Below are 25,701 nucleotides of genomic sequence, written 5' to 3'. Positions count from 1 at the left end.
AAAAATAAAATTTATCAAAATGATTTATTCTTCTAGGGAACACCTGGCACTTACTTAACATCCCATAGTCAAGCTTCTTATAGTCAAGAACCAGCAAAGCCATCTGTGGGATCCATATCTCTTGGCCTGCCGAGGCAACAGGAGTCTGCCAAACCTGGTAGGAAAACTAAAGCCAACATAAACATTATATGCAAGTTTTGCGCATTAATAGTGGCAAAATTAATTTTGTCTTTTTTTTCTAACTAGCTTCCATACCCTACATCAAGCAAGAAGAGTTCTCTCCCAGAAGCCAGAATTCCCAGCCTGAGGGCCTCTTGGTCAGGGCACAGCATGAAGGTGTGGTCCGAGGTAAAGAAATACTCATGTGTTGAGTAATGAATTTTAATTTGTCAAGGCTGATGAAAATAAGTCAGTTAATTTTTATAGTCCTCACTACTTGACTTGCCATAAAATCTCTTGAGATTTACTGACTATTGTTGGCCTTTTCAAGGCCGGGTATCCAAGTGCTATTCCAGGCTTCCTATATACTGTTCTCTGTGAGTGCATATGTCTTACAAAGAGCATTTATAATTAGTAGTCTTTAAAAATTTTAATTTTGAGTCTTTCTGCCTTGCAAATGTTCTTTGAAATATCTGGTATATCTACATATGTGAAATTAACAAATAATAAGTAAAGGGGTACTGTTAGTTTAAAATGTAGTCAATTAATAGTAAAAATGAAAACCACAGGTTAAAATATGTTTTAGGAATAAGCCTGCCACTAGCTCTCCCTTCTTGTTTAGAAGACCTAGGTAAAACAGTGAAACTGACTATACATAAAAATACTGATAAAGACCCACTGTAAGAAAACTGTCATTTTATTTCTCATCTTTCTGTTATATATAGACCTATAGCAATAATACATTTTAAAAAAATTCAGATAGTTTGACTTTTTAAGTTGTCACCTTGGAGAGAACTTTCAATTATTTTAAGCAAATAATTTGTTTTAGTTGCCAGTTGAATTGATGGGGGCCTTATTTATTGGTTTTCATTTAATTTTGATTCAGGTACCACAACAGCCATACAAGAAGGAAGTATAACACGAGGAACTCCAGCCAACAAAGTTCCTGTTGAAACCATCCCTTCTCTGCGAGGCTCCATTACTCAGGTTTTTTTCCCCTTTACCTTCTATTGTTTGGTACTAGCACAGAGGTACTTATTTTTAAAAATAATCCTTAACATCTTTGCATAGGTAAATATAAACACTCCAAGAGTGAAATTCCAACACCATTGAAGTCAATAATGCCAGGATATCACCTCTGACAAAGAATTATCATGCATGTCTAACTTTTAGCTTAATATCACAGGTTTTGTAGTAGTTCTAAATGAAGACTTGTTAGCTGTACCTTACTTCACATCTGAGTAAAATCCTTGCAGTGCAAGAATTAAGAAATAAATCTTGGTAATCAGCTTTGCACAGATGCTGTTATAAAATCCCAGGAACAACATAACTAATTCTTAAATCCCTTTGTCTTTCTAATGCGAAGATACAAGTAACATTCTATTTTTAGTTTTATGGTGGCTTGTGCATACAAAGGGAGTAGGCACAGTTAATGAGCAAACAGAACACCCTCTGAGTTGGTAACTCCCTTTCTTGATTTTTATAATCAGAGTCTGAGGATACATTAGTATGTAGTGTTTGAAGATAAAGTACAGCCTAATGATCTTGGATAATAGTATAGCTAAGTAGATGTTCCATTTCCCCCAAAACAGTTGTTGTAGTATGTCCAAAAAAAAGCTCCCGGTCACAAAGGAATGATGTAATATAGCGTTCCCCATTGTCATTTTAAAAAAAAATTCATAAAGTGGCAGTGCAAAATATACTCCTCTGCACTAGTACTATTACATGAAATACCAGGAACTGTACCTGAAATTTCTGATTAGAGGAATCAGGATTATAGGCCTGAAGCTACACTTCTTGTTCTCTGGTGCCCAGTTTTCGGTATCTTACATACGTATGTTCAGAATTATACTTAATTGATTTGATTGCAGGGTACACCAGCATTGTCCCAGTCTGGCATTGCTGCTGATGCATTGCTGAAAGGAACCATCACCCGACTGGCTACTGAAGACAGCAGCCCTGAGAAGTGCCGAGAGGAAGCTGCAGCCAAAGGCCATGTTATTTATGAAGGCAAGAGTGGGCATATCTTATCATATGATAGTAAGTATTTATATATCGGAGTAGTATAACTGGTCCATAGTTTAAAATTGCAACTGAGTTTCCTCTTCTATCAAATCTGTGGATTTCAGGTTAGGAATCCGTTATTTTTCTATTTTTTTACATATAATTCCATACAAAAACCACTCAGCTAAACGAATGCTAAGATTGCAAAGTCAAGCACTTGAAAGTTAGGAAATGTCAATGAAGGTTGCCTATGCAACCTTAATTCTGCCCCATTGTGCATGTGTATAATGATAATAGTACGTTATGAGATCATGGTTTTTCCACACAGGATGGACAGAGCTGCCTCATTGACTGAGCAGTTCAATATTTGTTTTGTCTTCATCATTAAATATATAACCCCCGTGAATTATTTATTGCACACTATCCAAACCCTTAAATTAAAATTACCCTACGCCTTGAATTTCCAGGCTTCTTATTTTTTAAAAAATAATTACAATATTCTTGTAAGGATTTTATCCTTAAAATACAGATACCTTTTCAAACCAACATTTTAACATTGTGTGTGTGTGTGTGTGTGTTGGAATAATGTATAATAGGTTTTCTTATATAAAGGGAGAGTATCCATATATTTAAGCCAAAATTTAAACTGCTTTAAGACTGTTCTAATCTTAGTGGAGAAGGCTTTTATAGTTCCTTAATACTCAATATTTTGTTCTTCCATTCCACTTGGAAGAATGAAAAACCCCCAAACACGGTATTTTTAGAAGACCTACAAAAAACCTGCAGTTTCCCTGGTGGATTTTCAGAAGCAGTCATCAAACAAGCTGTTCCCACAGCTAACATAACCTCACTGGAGTATTGTATCTAACATAGGAAGACTCTTTCACAGAGCCTCCCTGAAGTCAGTGGGACTCCATGTGGGTTGAGGGGTCCACCTGCCTAGTTCAGCTTGCAGTATTGGGATCATAAATTATTAGAATCATCCAGAAAGGTGACCTTGGTGTGATGGGTCTTACACAGTGTATAACTGAAGGAGATAAAAACTGACACTAGTATTTAATTTCTACATTAGTTTTAAAAAATTAGTTGACAAATGTGAAAATGTCAAAATAACACTTCCTTTAAAGAATAGAGAGTATTACAAACTCAGGAGAGTTAGAGGAAATAAGTTATCCTTTTAACATTAAAATTCAAACTTCAGATCAAAATATTGTAGACACAAATATTTATTTGCTAAAGTAATATTACAAGATTTAAGTAGTAAAAGATGAGTGTTAAAAAGGCATTTAAATATGTTTGGGTACAGTATTGAAAAGGTAAACATTGTTAGAATAAGTTTTTGGTATCCTGTATCAAGGTTCTACTGTGTAATTGATAGCTTGGTTATGTTATGTTCTCACCTTTTCCTTACTACACATCTGTATAATTTAGCAGCTATTAAGAACGTCCGAGAAGGAACCAGGAGTCCAAGGACTGCTCATGAAATCAGTTTAAAGAGAAGTTATGATACGATGGAAGGAAATATTAAACAAGGAATGTCAATGAGGGAGTCTCCAGTGTCTGCACCATTAGAGGGTAAGCACCTATTTTAAATATACTATGTGCCTTAATAACAAGTACATTGGGGTAGATCTAAATCAAGAGGATATTTATACAGTAAACTGGAAGAGAAAGGAGACTTAAAGGTAGAAATCAAATCACTGTAACTTGATATTAACAGAGGCGTAAAAGCATTTTAGAGCTATTGTTATTGGCGAAGAGATAACTAGTAGCATAGAAGTAGCGGACTAGATAGTAGCAGCAATACAACAAATACTTCTTTGTATTACTTTGTTTTGCCTGACATCTATTAATTAAGACTTGTGCAGCTGCCAATATTTATATAACAGAGCATCACTGGATTTTTTTGGTTTGATGCAAAATGACTGATTTCCTAAACCATGACCCAACCGAGATAGTAATGGTGAAGTTGAACTGTAAGCCTTTAACTTTCCTGTGTGCCTTTTGGGAGTAGAAGAGGCAAAGAAATGTTCCTCTAAGCACTGTAGAACCAAGTGGAAGAGACTCCCTCCTTACCAGTCACATGAACTCTTAGTTCCCTCTTCATTTAACCTGTAGGGAACATCTGAATACCTCTTAGTGAGATGGAGAAATGCAGTTCGGAGAGGATTACAGATTATATCCCAAAATATTTACTTGCTAGCTTTAACTTTCTGGTGTGTACTCCTGATTTCTTTGGAGTGGGAGAACCTAAGACTGGTACTGAATGCCAGTCTTATACCTCTCTGATCCACTTTTTCTCCACAGCCTATGCAGAATTGTGCTTTAGGGGGTCTTGATGTTTGAGTTAAATTTCTCTTTGGCTCTTCATTTCAGCTTCTTTTAGATGGTCCCCATGTTAAGTCATCTTTAAAGATAGAATGGGGGTTTTAACCAGTCATTGTTCTGCTTCACATGTCTCCTAAATGTTCTGCATCACCAAGTGAGGAGACTGGATTAGGGTGAGTGCAGGAAAAGCAACTACTACAGTTTGGAAAGCGTTACTCTTCTTTTTCCCCAAGACCAGTGTCTTGTATATGTTTAAATACTATAGTAATGGGGCGGGGCATATGCTTCCTTTAAATTTGTTAGGGCAGAGACTGTCTCTTAAGCTTGTACAGTGCCTAGCAGAATGGGGCTGGGGCCTCTAGTCACAACTGCAGTGCAGATAGTAAATTATGTCAGTAGCTAGGTAGGTAGCATGTACTTTATCATTCTTGTATTTAATTCTCTAACTCAGCCAAATAACCTTTTTAGGGTTAATATGCCGTACACTGCCTAGGGGCAGCCCTCATGCAGAACTGAAGGAGAGGACTGTGCTGTCTGGCTCTATAATGCAAGGTAAAGTTTTCAGTAGTGTAGAGGCTGACATTAACTTATTGATCCTAGAAGTCTGACTTGCTGCACCCTACCTAGTTGCTGACAATGGTAGCCATGCAAAAGTTAAAACCTTTTAGTAGAGAGATGAGTGTTTTCCATGCATAAGCTTCCTGTTAGTTATTGATACATATTGTACATTAAGTTTTTGTGCAAGAATTGGTAGATGGGGAGCTATTTTACATGAGGAAATTTGTAAAATTGAAAAAAGTATATTTTAGCATTTCGCATCTTCAGGTGCTGAATAAAAATAACATCATCTTATAAGGAAGCATTTGAGGAGCGTGTTGCTGCCTTTGCTTTTAGCATATGAGAGCACGCCTGACCCATCCGGTGTCTTAAACCATTGCTTAGTACTGTTCCCTTATGGCTTTTAGTGGTAAAATTAGTTCATTTAAAAAAAAAAAAAGTACTTCCTGCTTCTCTTTCTATATTGCAGTCTTCTCTGTTCTTTATGTTACACCAGGCATGGGCAAACTTTTTGGCCCGAGGGGCCACATCGGGGTTGCAAAACTGTATGGAGGGTCGGGTAGGGAAGGCTGTGCCTCCCCAAACAGCCTGGCCTCCACCCCCCTCCCACTTCCCGCCCCCCTCAGAGCCTCCAACCCCCCCCGCTCCTTGTCCCCTGACCGATCCGACCCCTGTCCACACCCCCGCCCCCTGACAGGCCCCCCGGGACTCCCACGCTTATCCAACTGCTCCCCGCCCCATTACCATGCCGCTCAGAGCAAAAAAACCTTGCAGCCCCACTGCCCGGCCGGAGCGGTGGGCCGGCACACAGGCGGCGCAGTGAGCTGAGGCTGCAGGGGAGGGGCCGGGGGCTAGCCTCCCCAGCCAGTAGCTCAAGGGCCAAGCAGGACGGTCCCATGGGCCGTAGTTTGCCCACCTCTGGGTTAGACCCATTTGTAGAGGGAGGTCAGAGTTCCAGTTTGTGATTGGTATTTGCAGTTTGCTAAATGTGCAAAACAATCTTTCAGTGGCCGTTAACATACTAAAGACTTGGTTAACTTATTTTCCTTCCACACAAGGTACACCAAGAGCAACAGCTGAGAGTTTTGAAGAAGGCCTGAAGTATCCTAAACAGATTAAGAGAGAGTCTCCTCCCATACGGACGTTTGAAGGAGCCATAACCAAGGGAAAGCCGTATGATGGAGTCACTACCATTAAAGAAATGGGCCGTTCCATCCACGAAATCCCAAGACAGGACCTTTTAAGCCAAGAAAGTCGCAAGACTCCTGAAATAGTACAAAGTGCAAGGCCAATTATGGAAGGCTCCATTTCTCAGGTAACAATGCAAACCAGGACTGGACTCTTACTGCTGCCTTGGTACTCAATGGTAATTCCATTCAGGGTATTTGTTGCATTTAAGAAATACATGTCTCGTTAGCTGAAAATAGACAGTTATGTGTTTTTAATTAAGTTTGAAAACATTTTCTCCATGTATTGGTAAAAACCTGGGAATTATGTATCATTTTGACAAGAGTGCTGGGCAGTTTGTATAAGATGTAGCAAGTACTGTAGCTGTGTTCAACATCCAGTTGCATCAAATACCATAAAATTCATGTAAGTATGTAACACAAAAGATTAAAAACAAATTATAAGATGATCTCCTAGCATCAGTGGAAAGCTGATAGGATGACCTTGGCTGCTGATGGTCTTCTGCTCCTCTTTAGGGTACGCCCATAAAATATGAAAGCAACTCCGGCCAGTCTGCTATCAAACACAATGTAAAATCTTTAATCACTGGACCAAGTAAACTGCCCCGTGGAATGCCTCAGCTGGAAATGGTACCGGAAAATGTGAAGGCGGTAGAACGAGCAAAATATGAAGATGTAAAGACTGGGGAGGCTGTACGTTCCCGTCATACATCGGTGGTCAGTTCTGGCACCTCTGTCCTCAGGTCAACTCTTCATGAAACTCCCAAATCACAGTTGAGCCCTGGGATTTATGATGACACCAATGCAAGGAGGACTCCTGTGAACTATCAAAGCCCTATGTCCAGGAGTTCACCTATGATGAACAGAGTTACTGAAGGTATGTTATCCTTTCTTGCCCAGTGTAAGCTGACCATTGAAAATCATAACAATTCTTAAAATGTCTTATTTCTGTAGATTGAGCACTGTTTGGGTAAAGCATACAAGGACATTTGCTTTTTTAAAAATAGGTTATTAAATTTATTTATAGAACACTTCACTCTGTTCTTAGGAACTGTCACAGTTCTGTTGGATTTGGTTTGCTAGCCATGAACAGGAGTGTTCTTAAAAAAACCCAACATTAATTGAAATTAAATAATGAAAACCTTTCTGTTCACACTGGGTTTTGTAACCCTCCCACAGTGTTAATCTTGGGCTTCAACACCTTAGAATGTGCCTCATGTTTACTGTTCTTAGCAAGGTTGATATATGTGTACATTCACTACAGTAAAGGTTCAGTCTTTCCCTTAGTGATCTTTTTTGCTTTTATAATGCTGTTGATCCCAAGGAACTGAAAATGTCTCACTTGAACTTACCACCACCCCTGTAAGGTAAGCATTATAGCTATTTTACAGAGGGTAAGATGAAACATAAAGTTGTTAGTGACTTGTCCACGACCACACAATAAATTTGTGATAAGGCAGGGAGTTAAAGCCACAGGAGTTCTGACTCCTAGGGTGAAATCCTAGCCCCATTGAAATCAATAGTAAAACTAATAACATCTTTAATTTTCCTGAGTGTAGTTGGACAAGGTTACAGAAATAGATTATGTAATAACACTGATATGTCATGTACACTGCTTAATAGTTTAGTTGTTTTTTTTTAAATATTACTTCACATACTCATTCTTACCAATGAGTTTTTTGGCAATTCCACAAAAGTAAGTTTTTAGGAGGAGTTTTGAAAGAGAGCTGGGGTCTGGAGAATAAGTACCAAAGAAAAAGCAAATCAGACTAGTATGGAAGGTACTTTTAAAACCGTGAAAGTTGTTTTGCTGCCTGTAAGATGTGGATCTCTGTTAGGCCATGGTTTACACTGCCTGGAAGACCACTTTTTCACCATTCTAGCAAAATCTTTTTAAGCACAGTTTAACAGAAAGCTGGCCATATTAGCCAGTGTCCTTGCCAGGTTGGTTGTCATAACCTATTTAGTGGTTTGTTTTGTAGTGTCACAAATTTTAAATGTCTTGTACTGTCTGCCAAGTAATGCTTAAGTAATAGAAAGCTATAGCCTGTAAGCCACACTAACTTAATTATATTCACAAACATGGGACCCCAGCACAACTTGCAGCTCTTGTGTTTAAAAAAGAAAAGCTAGTAAAAGGTTATAGACTTGGAAATAACTTTGAAAAAGCCACTCTGCTCAGGAGTGGGTTTTTTATTGGCTGAAGTCAATTTGATAATCTGTGACCCCCTTTGCTTAAGAGAGAATTAAGGCCATTACCAGGCTCTCCATACAAAAGCTGTTTCTTTTCTAAGCTAAACACCTTGTCAGTTCTCATCTGCTTTAGTGGTCAGGCATCAGAATAAAAGTAGTTTTGTAAAGGTATCTTAGAACAGTTACATTTCTTCAAGCAGGGAGGACTGAGATGCCCAGTCTCCAGCTAGGCAACTACTGTTAGTTTCTTCCACAATCATCTCATCATTGGAGAAATTGCATCCCCCAACATTCTCTGTTTCTGTCTCTCAGAATGCATTTCCTTGAGCAGGTCTTTAATATCACTGCTCTATGCATTCAGATTGTTCTTGATGATCTGATTCTGCCACAGTGCTTACAAGAAATTAGCCCAATAGGGAATAGCTGGAACTCACTTGTGCCATTCGTTACTTGGCCACACTCCTTGCTTGTTATATCTGGGTCTCCCACTCTTCATGTCTTTTGTCTTTCATACTGTAAGCTCTAGAGGGCAAAGACTCTGGTGTCTGGAAAGCACCCAATATGTTTTGGGTGCTGTGTGTATGTTCATAATTAAAAAAACCAAGAGTACTTGTGACTAACAAATTTATTTGGGCATAAGCTTTCGTGGGCTAAAGCCCACTTCATCGGATGCATGCAGTGGAAAATACAATAGGAAAGTATGTATATACACACAGAGAACCTGAAAAAATGGGTGTTGCCATACCAACTGTAACGAGACCAATCAATTAAGGTGGGCTATTATCGGCAGGAGAAAAAAACCTTTTGTAGTGATAATCGGGATGGCCCATTTCCAACAGTTGACGAGAAGGTGTGAGTAATAGTAGGGGGGAAAAATTAGCATGGGGAAATAGTTTTTACTTTGTGTAATGACCCATCCGCTCCCAGTTCTGGCCCAATTGCATAGGATGTTGTTTCTTTTTTTCAGGCATTTAACCATGAATTAATTCCAGGAAAAGTCAAAAAGCATCTTAACATACAAATTAGCCTAGTGTCTCTAAACCACACCTAATAGCCATTGCTCAATATATAATACAGAGGTCGCAGCTAAATAAAAAATTTGTTTAAAATAAACAAAACTTTAATTTGTTTTCAATAATTTACTTTTACAATTGGCGTTAAATATTTAGAAACACCGTCATGTAGTCTTCCCCAAAACTTAGAATCATAGAATATCAGGGTTGGAAGGGACCTCAGGAGGTCATCGAGTCCAACCCCCTGCTCAAAGCAGGACCAATCCCCAATTAAATCATCCCAGCCAGGGCTTTGTCAAGCCTGACCTTAAAAACTTCTAGGGAAGGAGATTCTACCACCTCCCTAGGTAACGCATTCCAGTGTTTCACCGCCCTCCTAGTGAAAAAGTTTTTCCTAATATCCAACCTAAACCTCCCCCACTACAACTTGAGACCATTACTCCTTGTCCTGTCATCTTCTACCACTGAGAATAGTCTAGAACCATCCTCTTTGGAACCCCCTTTCAGGTAGTTGAAAGCAGCTATCAAATCCCCCCTTATTCTTCTCTTCTGCAGACTAAACAATCCCAGTTCCCTCAGCCTCTCCTCATAAGTCATGTGTTCCAGACCCCTAATCACTTTTGTTGCCCTTTGCTGGACTCTCTCCAATTTATCCACATCCTTCTTGTAGTGTGGGGCCCAAAACTGGACACAGTACTCCAGATGAGGCCTCACCAACTTGACATAGCTCTAAAATTATTGTAATTTTGGTAAAGGAATGCCTTTAGGATTACATATTTTAAAATACCTCTTTCAAATCATTAAGGATTTTTTAAAAAATCTTCAGGACTGCTGCTTTGTAGAAACAGGTTGAGCCATGTTAGATGTTTGGTGACATTTCTATGCGTATGTCACTAAATCAATCTGAGGTATATTCCATTTTGTTCCTAAAATACAAGGGGAGGGAGGGAATGGGTTTTGTCCAGTGGGAACATTTTCAAGCATCCAGTAGAGAATTTCAGTAGTGGAGGGTGTTAAAGAAAATTATTGATCTTTTGCGGGGGAGAGAGGGGAAAGAGGGAGAGGATACTATAACAGCACTACTTAATACCTTGGCACTTGGTAAGATAAGACTGATGTAAATCCAGTACAGTTTTATGTTACTCTGTCCTGTCTGAAAATCCCAACTTAGCTTTAAAATTGAATTTTTCAATTTTTCTACCATGGCTAAATTTTAAAATATTTATTCTTTTTGGCAAATTATTAGTCTCATTCTGTTTGGGACATATCACTTCTCTTCAATTAAAGTAAATGTTATGTTTCCTCAGAAGAAGTTTAGCTGTCTTTTCTTTTTGACATAGTTGAGCAATTTCACTGGCTTTTTTTCAAGTTTTCCTTTTTCAGGTTCCCAGAGCTATTCCCAGAAGGGCCTCAGATTATCAAAAAATACCACCACCACCATGCACACATCTGAAACAAAAAAAAAGGGCAATTATATCAAGTCGTTACATCAGCCCACCTGTGTTTGTTTTTGTCAAGACAGCTCATTCTTTATGTAAATTGAATTTTGGTGACTCTTAGGATGAGAGCCTGAGGCCTTTTGTTTATCTACAGGCATCAGACAGATCAGGACTATGCAGGGTGGACTGTTCAGCGTTCCACCTCTGTTCAAATTTGTACCACTAAACTTTCGCCCAAGGCAAACATACTTTTATAGAGGTAGGAGGTAATTCAGTCTCCACTCATACTTTATACTGGGTCACTTCAAAGGTGTTTCTTCAGGGAGTGTGGATTTTTTTTTTTTGAATATGGACTGTTACTCACTTAAGGCACTAAAATATGTGGATGATTGAGCTGGTATGTTAATCTGAAATCTAATAGTGTCCTTCTGAATTAATTTAGTCACTAAATTCTGATTCCACAAATTGTTCTAGGTGTGTAAGGTGTGTTTTCTGACTGGTGTAGTATTGTGCAGGAGTCTGAAGTGTGTCAGTCGTGTCTGATCCCTTTTTGAGCTAATTAACATTTACAGCTTCACCAACTATCAGGAGTGTATTTCTTACAAGTGTTTTTTTTTCTAGCTGGAATATCTTCTGGGAAGCCTGCTAATCATGAAAGGAAAAGCACACTTACCCCAACGCAGAGAGAGAGCGTACCAGCGAAATCTCCAGTCCCAGGCGTTGATCCTGTAGTAACTCACAGTCCCTTTGACTCCCATCATAGAGGATCTACTCCAGAAGTCTACAGGAGCCATCTCCCCCCTCATTTAGATTCAGCCATGCAATTTCACAGGGCTCTGGATCCTGGTAAATGTGTTTTGTTTTTCCTTTCAGTACTGTGGTCTTCAGTAATATACAGAAAAGATTGTGTGTTAAAAGCAAAGGTCAGTGGAGCCACAATTAAAAAGTTATTTACTACGAGCTATACCTTCTGCCCAACACTTTACTAAGAGGCCTCTTCTATTTTTTTAAATCAAAATATTCTTAAAGTATTCCTAGGTTAATACTACCTATTCTCTCCATTAGAACAAAAGGATTTTCCCTTTCCATTTCAAAGATCTTATAGAAGAAGCTGTCAAATTATCTTTTGTGTTTATCATAAATGGGAGATGTTCAGAGGATATTTTAAAGTAAAGTATTTGTTAAAAGAATGGCAGGCATCCAAGAAAAACATATACCCTGGGGGATAAAACAAAAGCATGCTGAGGACCACCATCCTTCAGAGTTTTGTGAGAGAAACACTCTGTAATTCAGAGATTACCAGATTGTATGTTGTTTTGCCCTTAGAATCTACTCAGATGGTATTGAAAACAGGAAACTGATTTGTAACTCAAAGATCGATCCGCTTCCACTGATTATCTTTAATCCTGTATTTTTCCTTTCATTATCCTGTATTTCTCCTTATCCTGTGTGCATATTTCAGTGCTTCGCTTCTAAAGAACATTAGGATTTACATTCACAGTTTCCTCTAATGACTTTTTCCATAAAGCAGATTTCTTCAGTCTGGATTGCTTAACCTTTCCTAGCTTAAGTATGAGAACACATGTTTTCAGTGGAACATCGGCATTGAGAAGACTAGTTTTGATTCTGTCAGAGCTGGCCCTGGAGGATTGGCAACACTTATTAAAGCTTAAGAAATATTTTAACTATAAATTCTAAACTCTTCCTCTGCTGCACACTAAACTTCCCTTTATTTCTTTTTCTCATCCTCAGCTGCTGCTGCATACCTGTTCCAAAGGCAGCTTTCACCTACCCCAGGTTACCCAAGTCAGTATCAGCTTTATGCAATGGAGAACACACGGCAGACAATCCTAAATGACTATATTACCTCACAGCAGATGCAAGTTAATTTACGTCCTGATGTAACCAGAGGACTGTCTCCTAGAGAACAAACTTTAGCTCTCCCATATGCAGGAGCTAGAGGTATGTCTGCCTTCTCCAGGCTTTCTTTGGAATATGTTTTGGAGGGTGGAGTTTTATATATAAATGGGTGCATTTTAAAACTGGTCTCTGCATATGCAAAACAAAACTCTGTATAACACTAGTAGAAAGCCTAGATGCATATCTCCTTTTTTTTTTTAAGTAGTTGTAAACTGTTGAGATTAGGGAGTATATCCTAATTCCATTATAACTTTTGAACAGGAATTATTGATCTGAACAATATGGCTCCCACTATCTTAGTCCCTCATCCAGGAGGAACAAGTACCCCTCCTATGGAGAGAATCACTTATATCCCTGGCACCCAGCTCACATTCCCGCCAAGGCCTTACAACCCTGCATCTATGTCACCAGGTAAAAGTCCTGATTGTTCTGTATTATCCCTAGTCCATTGACATTCTAGGATAGTGACCCTCTCTATCCACTAGTCACTGGATAAGTGTTTTGCTGCCGTTCCAATAGCTAACCCCCGTGCCATTCACTTTGGGTGATGGGAGAGAGGGTTGTTAACTTTATTGCTTCAGTAGCAGCCAGAGGTACCCAAGCCAGGGTTGGGGCCCCATTGTGATAGGTTTTGTATTTATCTGCTGGAAGCCCTGAAGAAGAGAAAACAATTAGAAAAATAAAAAGTTTGGTGTTTTTGTTAAATACAGTGGGCCAAATTCTGTCATCTGATACATGAACCCATTAATTTCTGTTCGAGGGTGGAATTTGGCTCCTATTATCTGCCGACTGGATAGCTCCTATCACTGTGTATTAAAGCAGTGGAGTGACTTGGGAAGGTTGTTTCCCAACCCCATCTCTCACAGTGAATTTTAGGGTTCAGCCATCATAGTCCAGTGTATAATTATCAATGAAATCAAAGTGGTTTGGGGCATTCATAAATATTCTTTTCTGGCTTCAACTTACATCAAGGGTGTGTCAAGTAATACACACTGCTGAGCTTTTCAGTGTTTGTCTTACGCTTTTCACTGCTGTTTTGAAGTTCTCCTATCTCCTGTGCATCTTATAGGACACCCTACGCATCTGGCTGCTTCTGCAGCTGCCAACGCTGAGAGGGAGCGGGAGAGGGAACGGGAGAAGGAGAGGGAGAGGGAACGTGAAAGGGAGCGGGAGAGGGAACGAGAGAGGGAGAGAATCGCTGCAGTTCCCACTGAGCACTACCTTCGGCCTGGTGAGTGTACATTGCCACATTTGGATCAGTCTTGTTTATACAAAATATAACTAATCAGTTTCCACAACCACCATTAGCACTTCTGTTTTGACTTCTAAAAAATAAAAAACAGTGCTGTGTAACCTATTGTTAATATGATCTAAATGGGTGATTCCTAAGATGTGGAGGTTTTGCTGTAATTGACAGTGGTAGGTAGTATGTTCTTTTTATCTTTGTTCAGTTGTAATGATGTAGAATCTGAAGGATGGAATCAACCGAGGCAGTCCTGTTACAATTGGCCTTTCACTCAGTGCAGTGCAGATTGGAGGATGCTGTTCTTTAGAAAGCTTTAAATATGGTCTATGCCTGACAGCAGCATAGACATATGAAAAAGAGTGTGGAGGAGGCGATAGCATTATGATACTTGCTTATGCATTGTTATATACATACTTATTACACGTTATAACAGTCTATATTTTCCCCCACTCACTAACTTTCTCCACACACTTAAGGTACAGAGCAACCTGGTAGACCTGGCAGTCATGGATACGTTCGCTCACCTTCTCCTTCTGTTAGAACCCAAGAGAACATGCTGCAGCAAAGGCCCAGTATTTTCCAAGGAACCAATGGGACAAGTGTAATTACCCCTCTGGATCCTGCTGCTCAGCTACGCATCATGTACGTTTCTTAAACTCCTGTTACAAAGAAATATGTCCTGGGATTAAGCTCATTACTAAACGTATTTACTTTGCATGAAAAATAGTAGAGACCAAAAGTACCACCATCTGCTAGGTCTTTGGCCTATGGGAAATGACTTAAGGGAAAGGTGTTAGCATCACAAAAGCTGTACTTTGTAGGAAGCCTGGAAGAGCCAGCTGAAATCATTTAATTGCTGTTGTATGATCTAATGCAAGTGATTTTTGATATTTGCTAACAGGCAGCTCACGCCTGGAGCCCCCTCCATAACTCCAGGGTTGCCTGCTTCCCGTTACAACACTGCTGCTGATGCCCTAGCTGCATTGGTGGATGCTGCAGCCTCTGCTCCTCAGATGGAAGTTGTCAAAGCAAAAGAGCATAAGCATGAAGGAACCAGAATAGAAGAGAACATGGGGCGCAGGTCCACGGTGGTTAGTGAACAGCAGCAACAGATGGAGCAGAAAACACTGGAAGCAGAAAAGAGGTCTGTTCAGTGCCCGTACACATCAGCAGCTTTTTCCAGTGGCAAGTCCCAGGGTCCGTCTTCATCGGTAGTTTATTCAGAGGCTGGTAAAGACAAAGGGCCTCCTCCTAAATCCCGGTATGAGGAAGAGTTAAGGACTCGTGGGAAGACCACCATTACTGCTGCTAACTTCATAGATGTGATCATCACTCGGCAGATTGCTTCGGACAAGGATGCACGGGATCGGGGCTCACAGAGTTCAGATTCTTCTAGCAGTTGTACGTGTCTTCACTCTTAATTACTATTCCCTCATGTGCTCTTTTCATTTCACTTACTACATTGGCCATAAAGAACATGGCACATCTGAATGGATTTGTTTTATCCTGTTGCTACTAATGGAGTGCAGGCCCTGTACTGTCTTCCCTTTTATATAACTGACAGCTGCTTGACGTGAAATAAAACAATACTCATTTATACAATGCTGTTAGCTATGCATACCACTTTACAGCCAAACACAGTTTTTCCTAAGAATCTTGTGATGCTCAGTACAAAACTCACTATCACCTGTATAGTGAACGTTCAATGTTTATGCTTATGGAAGTCTTAGATGTAGAAGGGAATGGCTATCTTGAATCACAGAAAAACAAAACTAACCACACTACAGATCACAAGATACTTCCTAAAAATAGTAGCTTTCTGTTTGTAGTAGTAAATGCATTATGAAAATGAGGAGGAAATGCTTATTTAAATGCTCTAATAGATCTGTCCCAGTCATGAAAATAAAATAGATTCCATACATTACAATTTTTAGCAAGATTTATTGGCTCTTAATATTAACTCTTAATATTAAGGTTTCACACTTCCACAAATTTGCATTTTATTTAAAAACATCTCTGCTGTTTGAACTCATAGTATCTTCCCACCGATATGAAGCACCTGGAGATGCCATTGAGGTGATCAGCCCTGCAAATTCACCTGTACCTCCCCAAGAAAAACTACAACCCTATCAACAAGAGGCACCCAAACCAAGCCAGGCAGAAAGTAAGTCTGTTTCTTTGTAGATAAAGAAATTATGTCCAAGTATCTTAAATATATATTCCCTTTTGAACAGTTGCTATGAACTCATACACTTACGTATATAAAGTACATTAGCAGCCTTTAAGTTGCAACTAAAAACACTCTTGAATCTTCAGAAGCTTTTCTAGAGCATATACTTAATTGTGATCTGTGAAAAGTAGGGAAATTTGATTAAATGTATTGAAAATGCAATGATACTTAGCACTCATCAGTTAAACCTCCCTACACCTAGGAGGTTGGGTGCATTATTCGCATTTTGCATGTGGAGAAAATGAGGTAAATAGGCTGACTTGATCAGACCCTACAACTAGTCTGAGGCGGAGCCAGGATGAGAATTTGAGAATTCCTGATTTCTAGACCTGTGTTTTTCAGTCTCTAGTCTGCGAACACCTGGAGGTCTGCAGACTATGTCTTAGGGGTCCGTGAAAGGTTGTCATTACCATAGAACAGTGGTTTTCAAGCTGTGTTCCATGGACCCCTGGGGGTCCGCAGACTATGTGTAAGATTTCCAGAGAGGTCTGCGCCTCCATCTGAAATTTTTTAGGGGACTGCAAATGAAAAAAGGTTGAACACCACTGCACTCAACTGTGCTGCTTTTTATTGTCATATGCTCTGATTTAGAATTAACTGAAAAAATGCTCTGTTAAAAAAAATAATTAAAATCTCACTGTATTGGTTGTTGGTGCAAACACTTACATTTTGGTGAAAGGTTTCAGAGGAACAGCCGTGTTAGTCTGTATTCGCAAAAAGAAAAGGAGTACTTGTGGCACCTTAGAGACTAACCAATTTATTTGAGCATGAGCTTTCGTGAGCTACAGCTCACTTCATCAGATGTTTACCGTGGAAACTGCAGCAGACTTTATATACACACAGAGAATATGAAACAATACCTCCTCCCACCCCACTGTCCTGCTGGTAATAGCTTATCTAAAGTGATCAACAGGTGGGCCATTTCCAGCACAAATCCAGGTTTTCTCACCCTCCACCCCCCACACAAATTCACTCTCCTGCTGGTGCTAGCCCATCCAAAGTGACAACTCTTTGCATAATCAAGTCGGGCTATTTCCTGCATAGATCAAGGTTTTCTCACATCCCCCCCACCCCCATACACACACAAACTCACTCTCCTGCTGGTAATAGCTCATCTAAACTGACCACTCTCCAAGTTTAAATCCAAGTTAAACCAGAACAGCTGGGGGGGGGGGGTAGGAAAAAACAAGAGGAAACAGGCTACCTTGCATAATGACTTAGCCACTCCCAGTCTCTATTTAAGCCTAAATTAATAGTATCCAATTTGCAAATGAATTCCAATTCAGCAGTTTCTCGCTGGAGTCTGGATTTGAAGTTTTTTTGTTTTAAGATAGCGACCTTCATGTCTGTGATTGCGTGACCAGAGAGATTGAAGTGTTCTCCGACTGGTTTATGAATGTTATAATTCTTGACATCTGATTTGAGAAAACCTGGATTTGTGCTGGAAATGGCCCACCTGTTGATCACTTTAGATAAGCTATTACCAGCAGGACAGTGGGGTGGGAGGAGGTATTGTTTCATATTCTCTGTGTGTATATAAAGTCTGCTGCAGTTTCCACGGTAAACATCTGATGAAGTGAGCTGTAGCTCACGAAAGCTCATGCTCAAATAAATTGGTTAGTCTCTAAGGTGCCACAAGTACTCCTTTTCATTTTGGTGAAAGAGACTGAGGTGCAAGTTACGTCAGCTCAGTTTGCTGTCAAAGAAGTACGGTGAAATTAAATCAGTCCAAAAATATGGATGCAGTGCTGTTGTAGACTAGTACTTAACTTTCTGTTGCCTGTTTGAATCAAATGGTCTAAATCAGAGGTTCTCAACCCGTGGGCCGCTATATTGTGTGGATGCGTCCCACTGGTCTAAATACTAAGGAAAGAAAGCTGTATTAGACAAGCTACTTAAAATTTCATGCAGAAATGTTTCATATATCTCCTTATAAATATTCAAAAAACTCTCAAAGCTTAAACTTCAGAAATGTCTTATTAGAGTGATATGCTTTTTTGGAAACTAGGTGATCCCAACAGGCAGTATGAAGGTCCAGTTCACCGATATAGGACACAACAGGAATCTCCTTCTCCACAGCAGCCTCCACTGCCTTCCTCTCAGGCAGAAGGGATCGGACATGTACCTAGGACCCATCGTCTGATCACACTTGCTGACCATATCTGTGTAGGTTAATTTTGCAAGTAACTTTGGGATTGATTTTATATTTTCAAAACATTGAAATGCTACATTTTATTTGAGAGTTATAATAGGTTACAATATTGGTAGTGAAACCATGGCATGTTACATATCACATGACTGAAGTTCAGATTGTATCGTGTTTGGTGTGTGTGATGCCAGTTGCATTTGTTCCTAAAATGAGAGAATGTAGGCCAGATTTTTGACCACTCTTTTTGTTTGTTTTTTGTTTTTTGCCCCCAAACAGCAAATTATTACACAAGACTTTGCTAGAAACCAAGCAGCCTCACAGGCATCCCTGCAGCCTCCGACTAGTACATTCCAGAACTCGGCCCCTGCTTCAGCTTCTACCCCTACTCGGGCAAAGGCTTCAAACCGCTACAGCCCCGAGTCACAGTCTGTTCACCATCAACGGCCAAGTGCCAGAGTGTCTCCTGAAAATCTCTCTGACAAATCCAGAGCAAGGTGAAGTGGTGGCTTTTTTGGTTTAACTGTAAATTCAACCAATGCCTGTATAAGTAGCCAATAAAAATTAACGGTGGATTAGGCTTAATTGATTTGAAGTAGGTTTATCCTTCAGCCTTTCTTAGCTGTCCAAAGGCAACTTAAATTTTTGGTCTACTTTCTTCAACAAATTGAAGGAATATATGGCTTAACTTTCTAACAGTGTAGTAAGGAAAATGATAAATACTGACTGGTGCTGCATTGTAGATTATAGCCATCTCCACATTTATACTAGATTTATCTGCACTTGGTCTCCAAGCTTTGAGGGAAGGAAGATACATAAATACGTAGCGCTCATAGAAATTAATAATTTATGTGGATAGTCTGAAGTCTTGTTTCTGTAATATCTTTTATCCCAAGGGATACCATAGACTTAGATGATATATAAGCAATATAGTCTTGATCATTGGTTACTGGAGTTTGTTTTTAACTGTGCTGGTTACACATTTGAAGAGTACCTCTTTTTTGTATTAAAAATTTAGACCTGGGAAGTCCCCAGAGAGAAGTCATGTCTCTTCAGAACCCTATGAGCCAATCTCACCGCCTCAGGTCCCAGTTGTACATGAGAAACAAGACAATATTATATTGCTTTCCCAAAGAACTGAGCCTGCTGAACAAAGGTATGTCTAAAAACTGAACTTACTATATCTTAACTTGTATCTCTGAGTGGTCAGCAGCAGCTCTAATCTCTGAAGTGAGGCAGTATTGTCTAATGGCAAGAGCAGTGTAGTAGGAGTCAAGACTCATAAATTCTGTTCCTGATTCTGCTACTGTGGGCAAATCATTTAGCCACTCTCTGTCTACCCTGTTTGCAGATGGGTGTGTACCTACCTACTTCCCAGAGATGTTGAAATTCACTATGTAAAGCGTTTGGAGAGGCATGGGTGAAAGACTCCATATGTGCAAACCACCTATCATAATACAATCTTTGGGTTTCTCATTGCAACTAATGTGCTTTAAAAGAATCAACTGGTTTAGGCCCCAGAGTGATGAAAATTGAATCTCCTCTTAACTTTCAGAGGCAATATGGTTGAGTGGCTAAGGCACAGGACTAAGAGTCAGGAGCCTTGGGTTCTGTTCCTGACTCTGGCACTGACCTTGTGCGTGTCACTTAACCACTTCATGCTTCAGATTCTCTGTATAATAGAAATATTGATACTTACCTCCATTGTCAATTGCTTTAAGATATACCAATCAAATGCATTGAGGTGGTGGTAGTGATTATGCTCTTGGCAAGTCATCAGTCTGGCACTCACTTGGGCAAAGTTTGGGTGACCCTAAGGTAATGGAGACAATAGTTGAGTGTATAGATCTAGTTGAGTTGAGTGTATAGATCTATTCTGCATAAAATTACTTATGGGGGGTTATAAAATATGTTGAATTTGGGCCCCTGGTGTAAACTCATGCTAGAGTTTAGAAGTGATGGGAAGGTTTTTAAAGCAATGCATGTTGATGTGTAGTTCATCTTTGACACATGTTGGTCTCAGCAGGACTGACTCTCGCTCTCCGGGGAGTATAAGTTACCTGCCTTCATTTTTCACCAAGCTTGAAAACACCTCTCCAATGGTGAAGTCCAAGAAACAGGAGATATTTCGTAAGTTGAACTCCTCTGGTGGAAGTGACTCTGACATGGGTAAGTGGGACTTCGCTTTCTCATTGCCTTTTCTAACATAGTGTATCCTTGGATGGCAATAATGCAAAGCCTAACCCAGTCTTGTTTCAAATACACTTTTTTTTTATTTAATGTTATGTTTAAAAAAATTACTACCAAACACTTGAAGTTTTGCCATATATATGTATTGCTCTCGTATTTATGTATGTAGGAGTTTATTTTACAATTACAAGGTTAATATTTGGTTTGAGAGAGGAAAACCTATTCTGTAACCTAAGGGCAAGCGTTTTATTTTGGAGCCACAAAATATTGGGCAAAAACCTGCACTCTTATCAATGTATGATTTATTGGGTTTTCCATTTGATGTATAAGATATGTAAACATAAGCTTCCTTACATGTATTCTACTGAAGAGGTGTCATGCTGCCAGAGGGCTTCAAAGACTCCTTTTTGTTGTTGTTTGCTCTTGTAATTATGGGTGTCAGTACGACAACCTCTAAATCACAAATAAGTTGTATATAGTTTAGGAAACAGATATCAACATGGTGAAACATGCTACTAACACCATGTTGTACTTCCCTGAATGAACGTATTCCAGCAAAATGGGGATTTCAGTTAGCCGTAAAGAGAATTTAATTTGGCTCCTAACCTTTTAATGCTCGTGATTAGAGCACATCTGTTTGCTAAAAGTGGAATATGTTGCAGTGAGCAAGACGATAATTTCTGTTTCACAGAAATCTACCTCGTTGTTTTGGAATATCTTATAAATGTTGCTTTTCTTAAAACTGATGTACAAGCAAGGACACCCAAATTCACAAAAATCTCTTATTTACATAAGTAGGGTCAGTGATGCTGGTATTATTTGTGGTGTTAGACCCATGTCAAGCCAATGTTGTCTCATTCTGTGAGAACATTGTAAGTACCAGGAATGTGTAAATAAGTGTGGTAAACATTGTCATTGTCTTTTAATAGTCCCAGCTGGGCATGTGTGATAGATCCTGCTTTGGTGCATTTCAGCTAAACTTTCATCTGGACTTCTAGAACGCAAATATAGTGTCCACCCCTGTCATTAGCTGATTATCTGTTCGCTACATGTCAGTATCAGGTCAATCTGCCATTGCAGATCAGTAAAGATATTACATAATGTTGGTGTTATAAATCCAATAATTTTGAATTAATTTTTTCCAGCCATTTCAAAGTAGTTCTAAATGGTCATAAGTAAATACATATGTGGTATCAAAATTCATATGATACATTCACCAAAATGTGTATTCAACCAGGGAAATAAACATAGCCGCTTTTTAAAAAAAAAAAAAAAAAAAGGCAAAAACATTTTAAAGACCTCTGAGACCAGGAAAACCTTCAAGGGTCTGAAAGAGTATTTTTAAGGGAAAGCTAACAGACAGATTGTCTGAGATTGTGTTTCTGGACCAACATTAAAGATGAACCTCTACACATAGTTTTACTTTACTGAGCAACCTGTGATGCACATTCACAGCACTAAAACCCAAAGGTGAAGTGAAAGCAGATAAAGTTGCAGATTAATGAGAGAAGACTCTTCAAATACACACACACACATCAGTACACGTGTAGTGCTTACCAGTAATATAAAACAAACTTTAATGTTGTGTTTTAATTGCAGCAACTGCTCAGCCAGGAACTGAAATATTTAATTTGCCAGCAGTCACTACCTCAGGTAAATCTTCCTGAAACATATCTTGTAACAGAATTTGCTGAGTGTAATACTTTTTAATAGGCGCATTGGGAAACTCCGAAATAAGAAGGGGTGGGGTGTGCGAATGCAGAAATAAGCCAGTAGAGCCCTAAATGTGGAAATTCCGGTTTCAGTAGACTAAGGAAAAGCAAAATGAATATAAAAGGAAATTTGAATGCATGTCTAAAGTGCAATTTAAGGCAGAAATTTAATTTGTACTATAGTTTGGCTTGTAATTTTCTTGCACTGATGTTATAATCGTGCAAATATCTTTTCCTTAGCATCTCATTTAAACAAAATTGTGAACACTTGCAACAGAGTTCTCTACTAAAACAGTTCATAGCTAAATTTATTTTCTGAATTATCATAAACTTTTTAAATAGAAGGAAGAAACTGAGCTGCTATTAAAGTATTTGCTGTATTTACATTAAGTTCGGGTAACTTCACATCAAGTAAGAAATTGTCCTAAAGTACTCCTCGTTCATTAGTAACTATTAAACACTTCCAGTCGCCTGCCTAATCACTGTGTAGTTCATAACTTGTCACTTCTAGAGGCAATCAGAGGTAGTAATCCAAGCTGTGCCACAAACTCCCTCTCTGACTTCGGGCAAATCACTCTACCTCCGTTTCCCTATCTTTAAAATAATGATTTCCTTTGATGAGGGGGGAGAGGTTGTGAAGATCAATATTTGCCCAGTGTTCTTTATTTAGTATTTCACTTGTAAAATAATTGTCGCAACATAGAATTTGTATGTTTCATCATGAGAGAAATCCTGTTTTCTGGGTCTCCTCCTTTTATGACCAACATATTTTAATGATTGTCAGTTTGATTAATATTCTGTCAGAATTGGCATCCTTAACTGCCTTGGCTCTTAGTTTTTAATACACATGTAAGTATCTTGTCCTCGTCCAAAGGGCAGTCTGACATAATTAACATGGCTCTTTAATTTTGGTGCTGGCATGTCTAAATTGTAGCCATTGTGAGCTGCTTGGTGCATGAAGCTTTGCATAAACTGCTCATCTTTGTTTTTTGTTTTTTTTCTTCTTCCTTTGTCCCTTTAAAATCTTCTCCCTTGTCACTTTGTTATAATTCTTTTGAGGTGTATTTTGTCGTCCCCTCCCATCCTTCCCCTCACAATTTCTTCTTCTCCCAGGTGCAGTCAGTTCTAGGGGTCATTCCTTCGCAGATCCTGCCAGTAATCTGGGTCTGGAAGACATTATTAGGAAGGCACTGATGGGCAACTTTGATGACAAAGGGGAGGATCATGGAGTTGTAATGTCCCAGCCTATGGGGATAGCACCTGGTAGTTCCAACCCTGCAGTCTCAGCTAATAGCGAGGCCCGTAGAGAGGAAGCTAATCCATCACCCAATTCAGGTGAGAAATCATCTTACAGGTCCTCAGAATTGCAAGGCCTTGAGACGGGTAGTAATTGTGGGATGTAATTGAAGTAGTTAAGAGAGCTTGAAATCATGAAAACTGAGAAATCCATGCTCCCTGACAGTGCTATAGAGGCGACATGTTCACCCCTTGGGTTGGGGACAGGTGCCTCATTCTTCAGCCGTGTCCCCTCCAGTTCAAAGAAGCAGTGCTGGTACTCCAGAGTCTTAGCCAGTGTTTCCTTTAATGAAAACATGGGGACTATGATAGGCAAGGATGGAATGGGTGGGGTGGTGCACCTGCATAGCATTGTGGTATAGAAAGATGCCTACCTGGAACAGCACCTCTAAAGAGTGTACACAAACCTTTGCAAAATGGCTGACTAATGCATGGTAACTGTAGCTAGCATTAGGTGAAAGTAACCTGTCTCTTCAAAACAAAGGAAATCCATTACATGGCCTCTCCACTGAAGAATTAACCCTTTGGTGATAGGAGTGTGGATTTCTAGAGCCCTGTGCAGATACAAAATGTATATCCGCAGATATAAATCTGTATCCACAGAGCTGCAGGTCTCTATCGGGAACCGTAACAGCAGCAGCATGTCGGGCCACCAGTCCCAGGAGTCAGCGTCCTGTGCTGGCAGCTCCTCTGGTGTGGCTGTACCATCCACAGCCCCGCCCGCTGAGACGAGCACCAGGCTCACCGGCAGCTGTCCCTGGTTGCGCTAGTGCGTGCAAGCGGCTTGCACACTCCCAGACAGGAGTCCCTTCCATGCAGCAGTCTGCATAACCTGTCTGGGAGCATGCGAGCCACTTGTACACACTAGTGTGACCAGGGACAGCTGCCAGTGAGCCTGGTGCTCACCTCAGCGGGCAGAGCTGGGGGCAGTACAGCCACGCCAGAGCACCTGCCAGCACGGGGGGCCGGCTTCTGGGAGCGGCGGCCTGATATACTGCTGCTTTCGTTGCTGCGGTTCCTGGTAAAGACCTGCAGCTCTGCAGATACCTTTTTATATCCATGGATATAAATTTTGTATCCACGCAGGGCTCTGGGAATTTCTCAGCAATGGTGCATGAACAGCAAACAGAAGCTATAGGCTGCTACCACCGGAGGGTTAAAGGTAACTCTCCAAGTGAAGAAATCCAGATTTGATTTGCTGTAATTAATCTCTTTATACAACTTAGCTTGCTATATGGCAGTTTGGTTATAAATTTATTATTGAGTCTAAATTGTATTTTTGTAATAATCTATTTACTGTGACTTCCATTTTCAGGAGGGGGAGTTGGCAAGCAGAAGTTAATTGGCAAGTCTAATAGTAGGAAGTCTAAATCTCCTATTCCTGGGCAGGGATACTTAGGAACTGAAAGACCTTCCTCTGTCTCATCTGTACATTCAGAAGGAGATTACCACAGGCAGACTCCAGTGTGGGCCTGGGAAGACAGGCCTTCTTCAACAGGTGAGAAATGTTGCCAGAAATACTTCTAAAAAATAAGAGAACTAGAACTGGAATCGTATCGTAAGGTTAGATGTGGAAAGACCCATTTTAAGTGTATGGACCAAATCATCACAGTATCCAGATTCATTAAACAGGGATCTTTTTGAATCAGATACGTGCAGAGTAGCAAACCATCTCTTTACAAGGGAAGAGAATGTTCTACCAGGCATTTTTAACACCAAAGTAGATCATTCACACCACAAGTGGTTTAATTAGTCCTCTCAAAAATTGTAATATTCTTTATCAGCAGCTGAGTCACCTGAGATGAGTGAAATTATTTTTTAACTTAGGAAGTATTTTTTTTTTGTTTTCAATCTGATCCTTGCAACTAACTCTTCACTGTACAGTGAGAGGCACCAGTGTTTTGGGGAAATTTTTGATCCACAGAGCTTGAAGGATCACTCTAATCCCTGAAACTGAAACCCAGTGTACTATAAAACCAATATTGTGAGGTTCGTATGCCAAAGAAATGTGGTGAATGACTTGTTTTGTTTACTGCAATGTTCTGAGTTAAAGCTGTACACGTAAATTAAGATGATAGTA

At 39.7% G+C, this 25,701-nt stretch overlaps 1 protein-coding gene across 13 annotated transcripts in view; it reads left to right on the top strand.

Annotated features, from left to right (window-relative positions):
* Positions 1-25,701, top strand: part of NCOR1 (nuclear receptor corepressor 1) — a 115,092-nt gene that overhangs the window by 86,554 nt on the left and 2,837 nt on the right. For 6 of the 13 annotated variants that reach the window (XM_075120947.1, XM_075120946.1, XM_075120943.1 and 3 more), the window contains 22 exons: positions 37-157; positions 247-348; positions 1,046-1,146; positions 2,031-2,199; positions 3,595-3,738; positions 4,960-5,043; positions 6,108-6,364; positions 6,753-7,113; positions 11,503-11,727; positions 12,634-12,843; positions 13,063-13,212; positions 13,871-14,032; positions 14,524-14,689; positions 14,949-15,448; positions 16,083-16,211; positions 18,286-18,443; positions 18,703-18,920; positions 19,442-19,579; positions 20,447-20,592; positions 22,213-22,266; positions 23,439-23,660; positions 24,937-25,119. In XM_075120947.1, coding sequence (XP_074977048.1) covers positions 37-157; positions 247-348; positions 1,046-1,146; positions 2,031-2,199; positions 3,595-3,738; positions 4,960-5,043; positions 6,108-6,364; positions 6,753-7,113; positions 11,503-11,727; positions 12,634-12,843; positions 13,063-13,212; positions 13,871-14,032; positions 14,524-14,689; positions 14,949-15,448; positions 16,083-16,211; positions 18,286-18,443; positions 18,703-18,920; positions 19,442-19,579; positions 20,447-20,592; positions 22,213-22,266; positions 23,439-23,660; positions 24,937-25,119 — 4,000 coding nt within the window. The remainder of the gene's footprint in view (positions 1-36; positions 158-246; positions 349-1,045; positions 1,147-2,030; positions 2,200-3,594; positions 3,739-4,959; positions 5,044-6,107; positions 6,365-6,752; positions 7,114-11,502; positions 11,728-12,633; positions 12,844-13,062; positions 13,213-13,870; positions 14,033-14,523; positions 14,690-14,948; positions 15,449-16,082; positions 16,212-18,285; positions 18,444-18,702; positions 18,921-19,441; positions 19,580-20,446; positions 20,593-22,212; positions 22,267-23,438; positions 23,661-24,936; positions 25,120-25,701) is intronic. The other 7 variants (XM_048823629.2, XM_048823628.2, XM_075120944.1 and 4 more) reach the window with 4 other exon arrangements.

This window comes from Caretta caretta, chromosome 17 (genome assembly GCF_965140235.1).
Source record: "Caretta caretta isolate rCarCar2 chromosome 17, rCarCar1.hap1, whole genome shotgun sequence".
NCBI lineage: Eukaryota > Metazoa > Chordata > Testudines > Cheloniidae > Caretta > Caretta caretta.
Note: the sequence above shows the minus strand (reverse complement) of the source record. Positions and strands in the feature narration are given on the sequence as shown.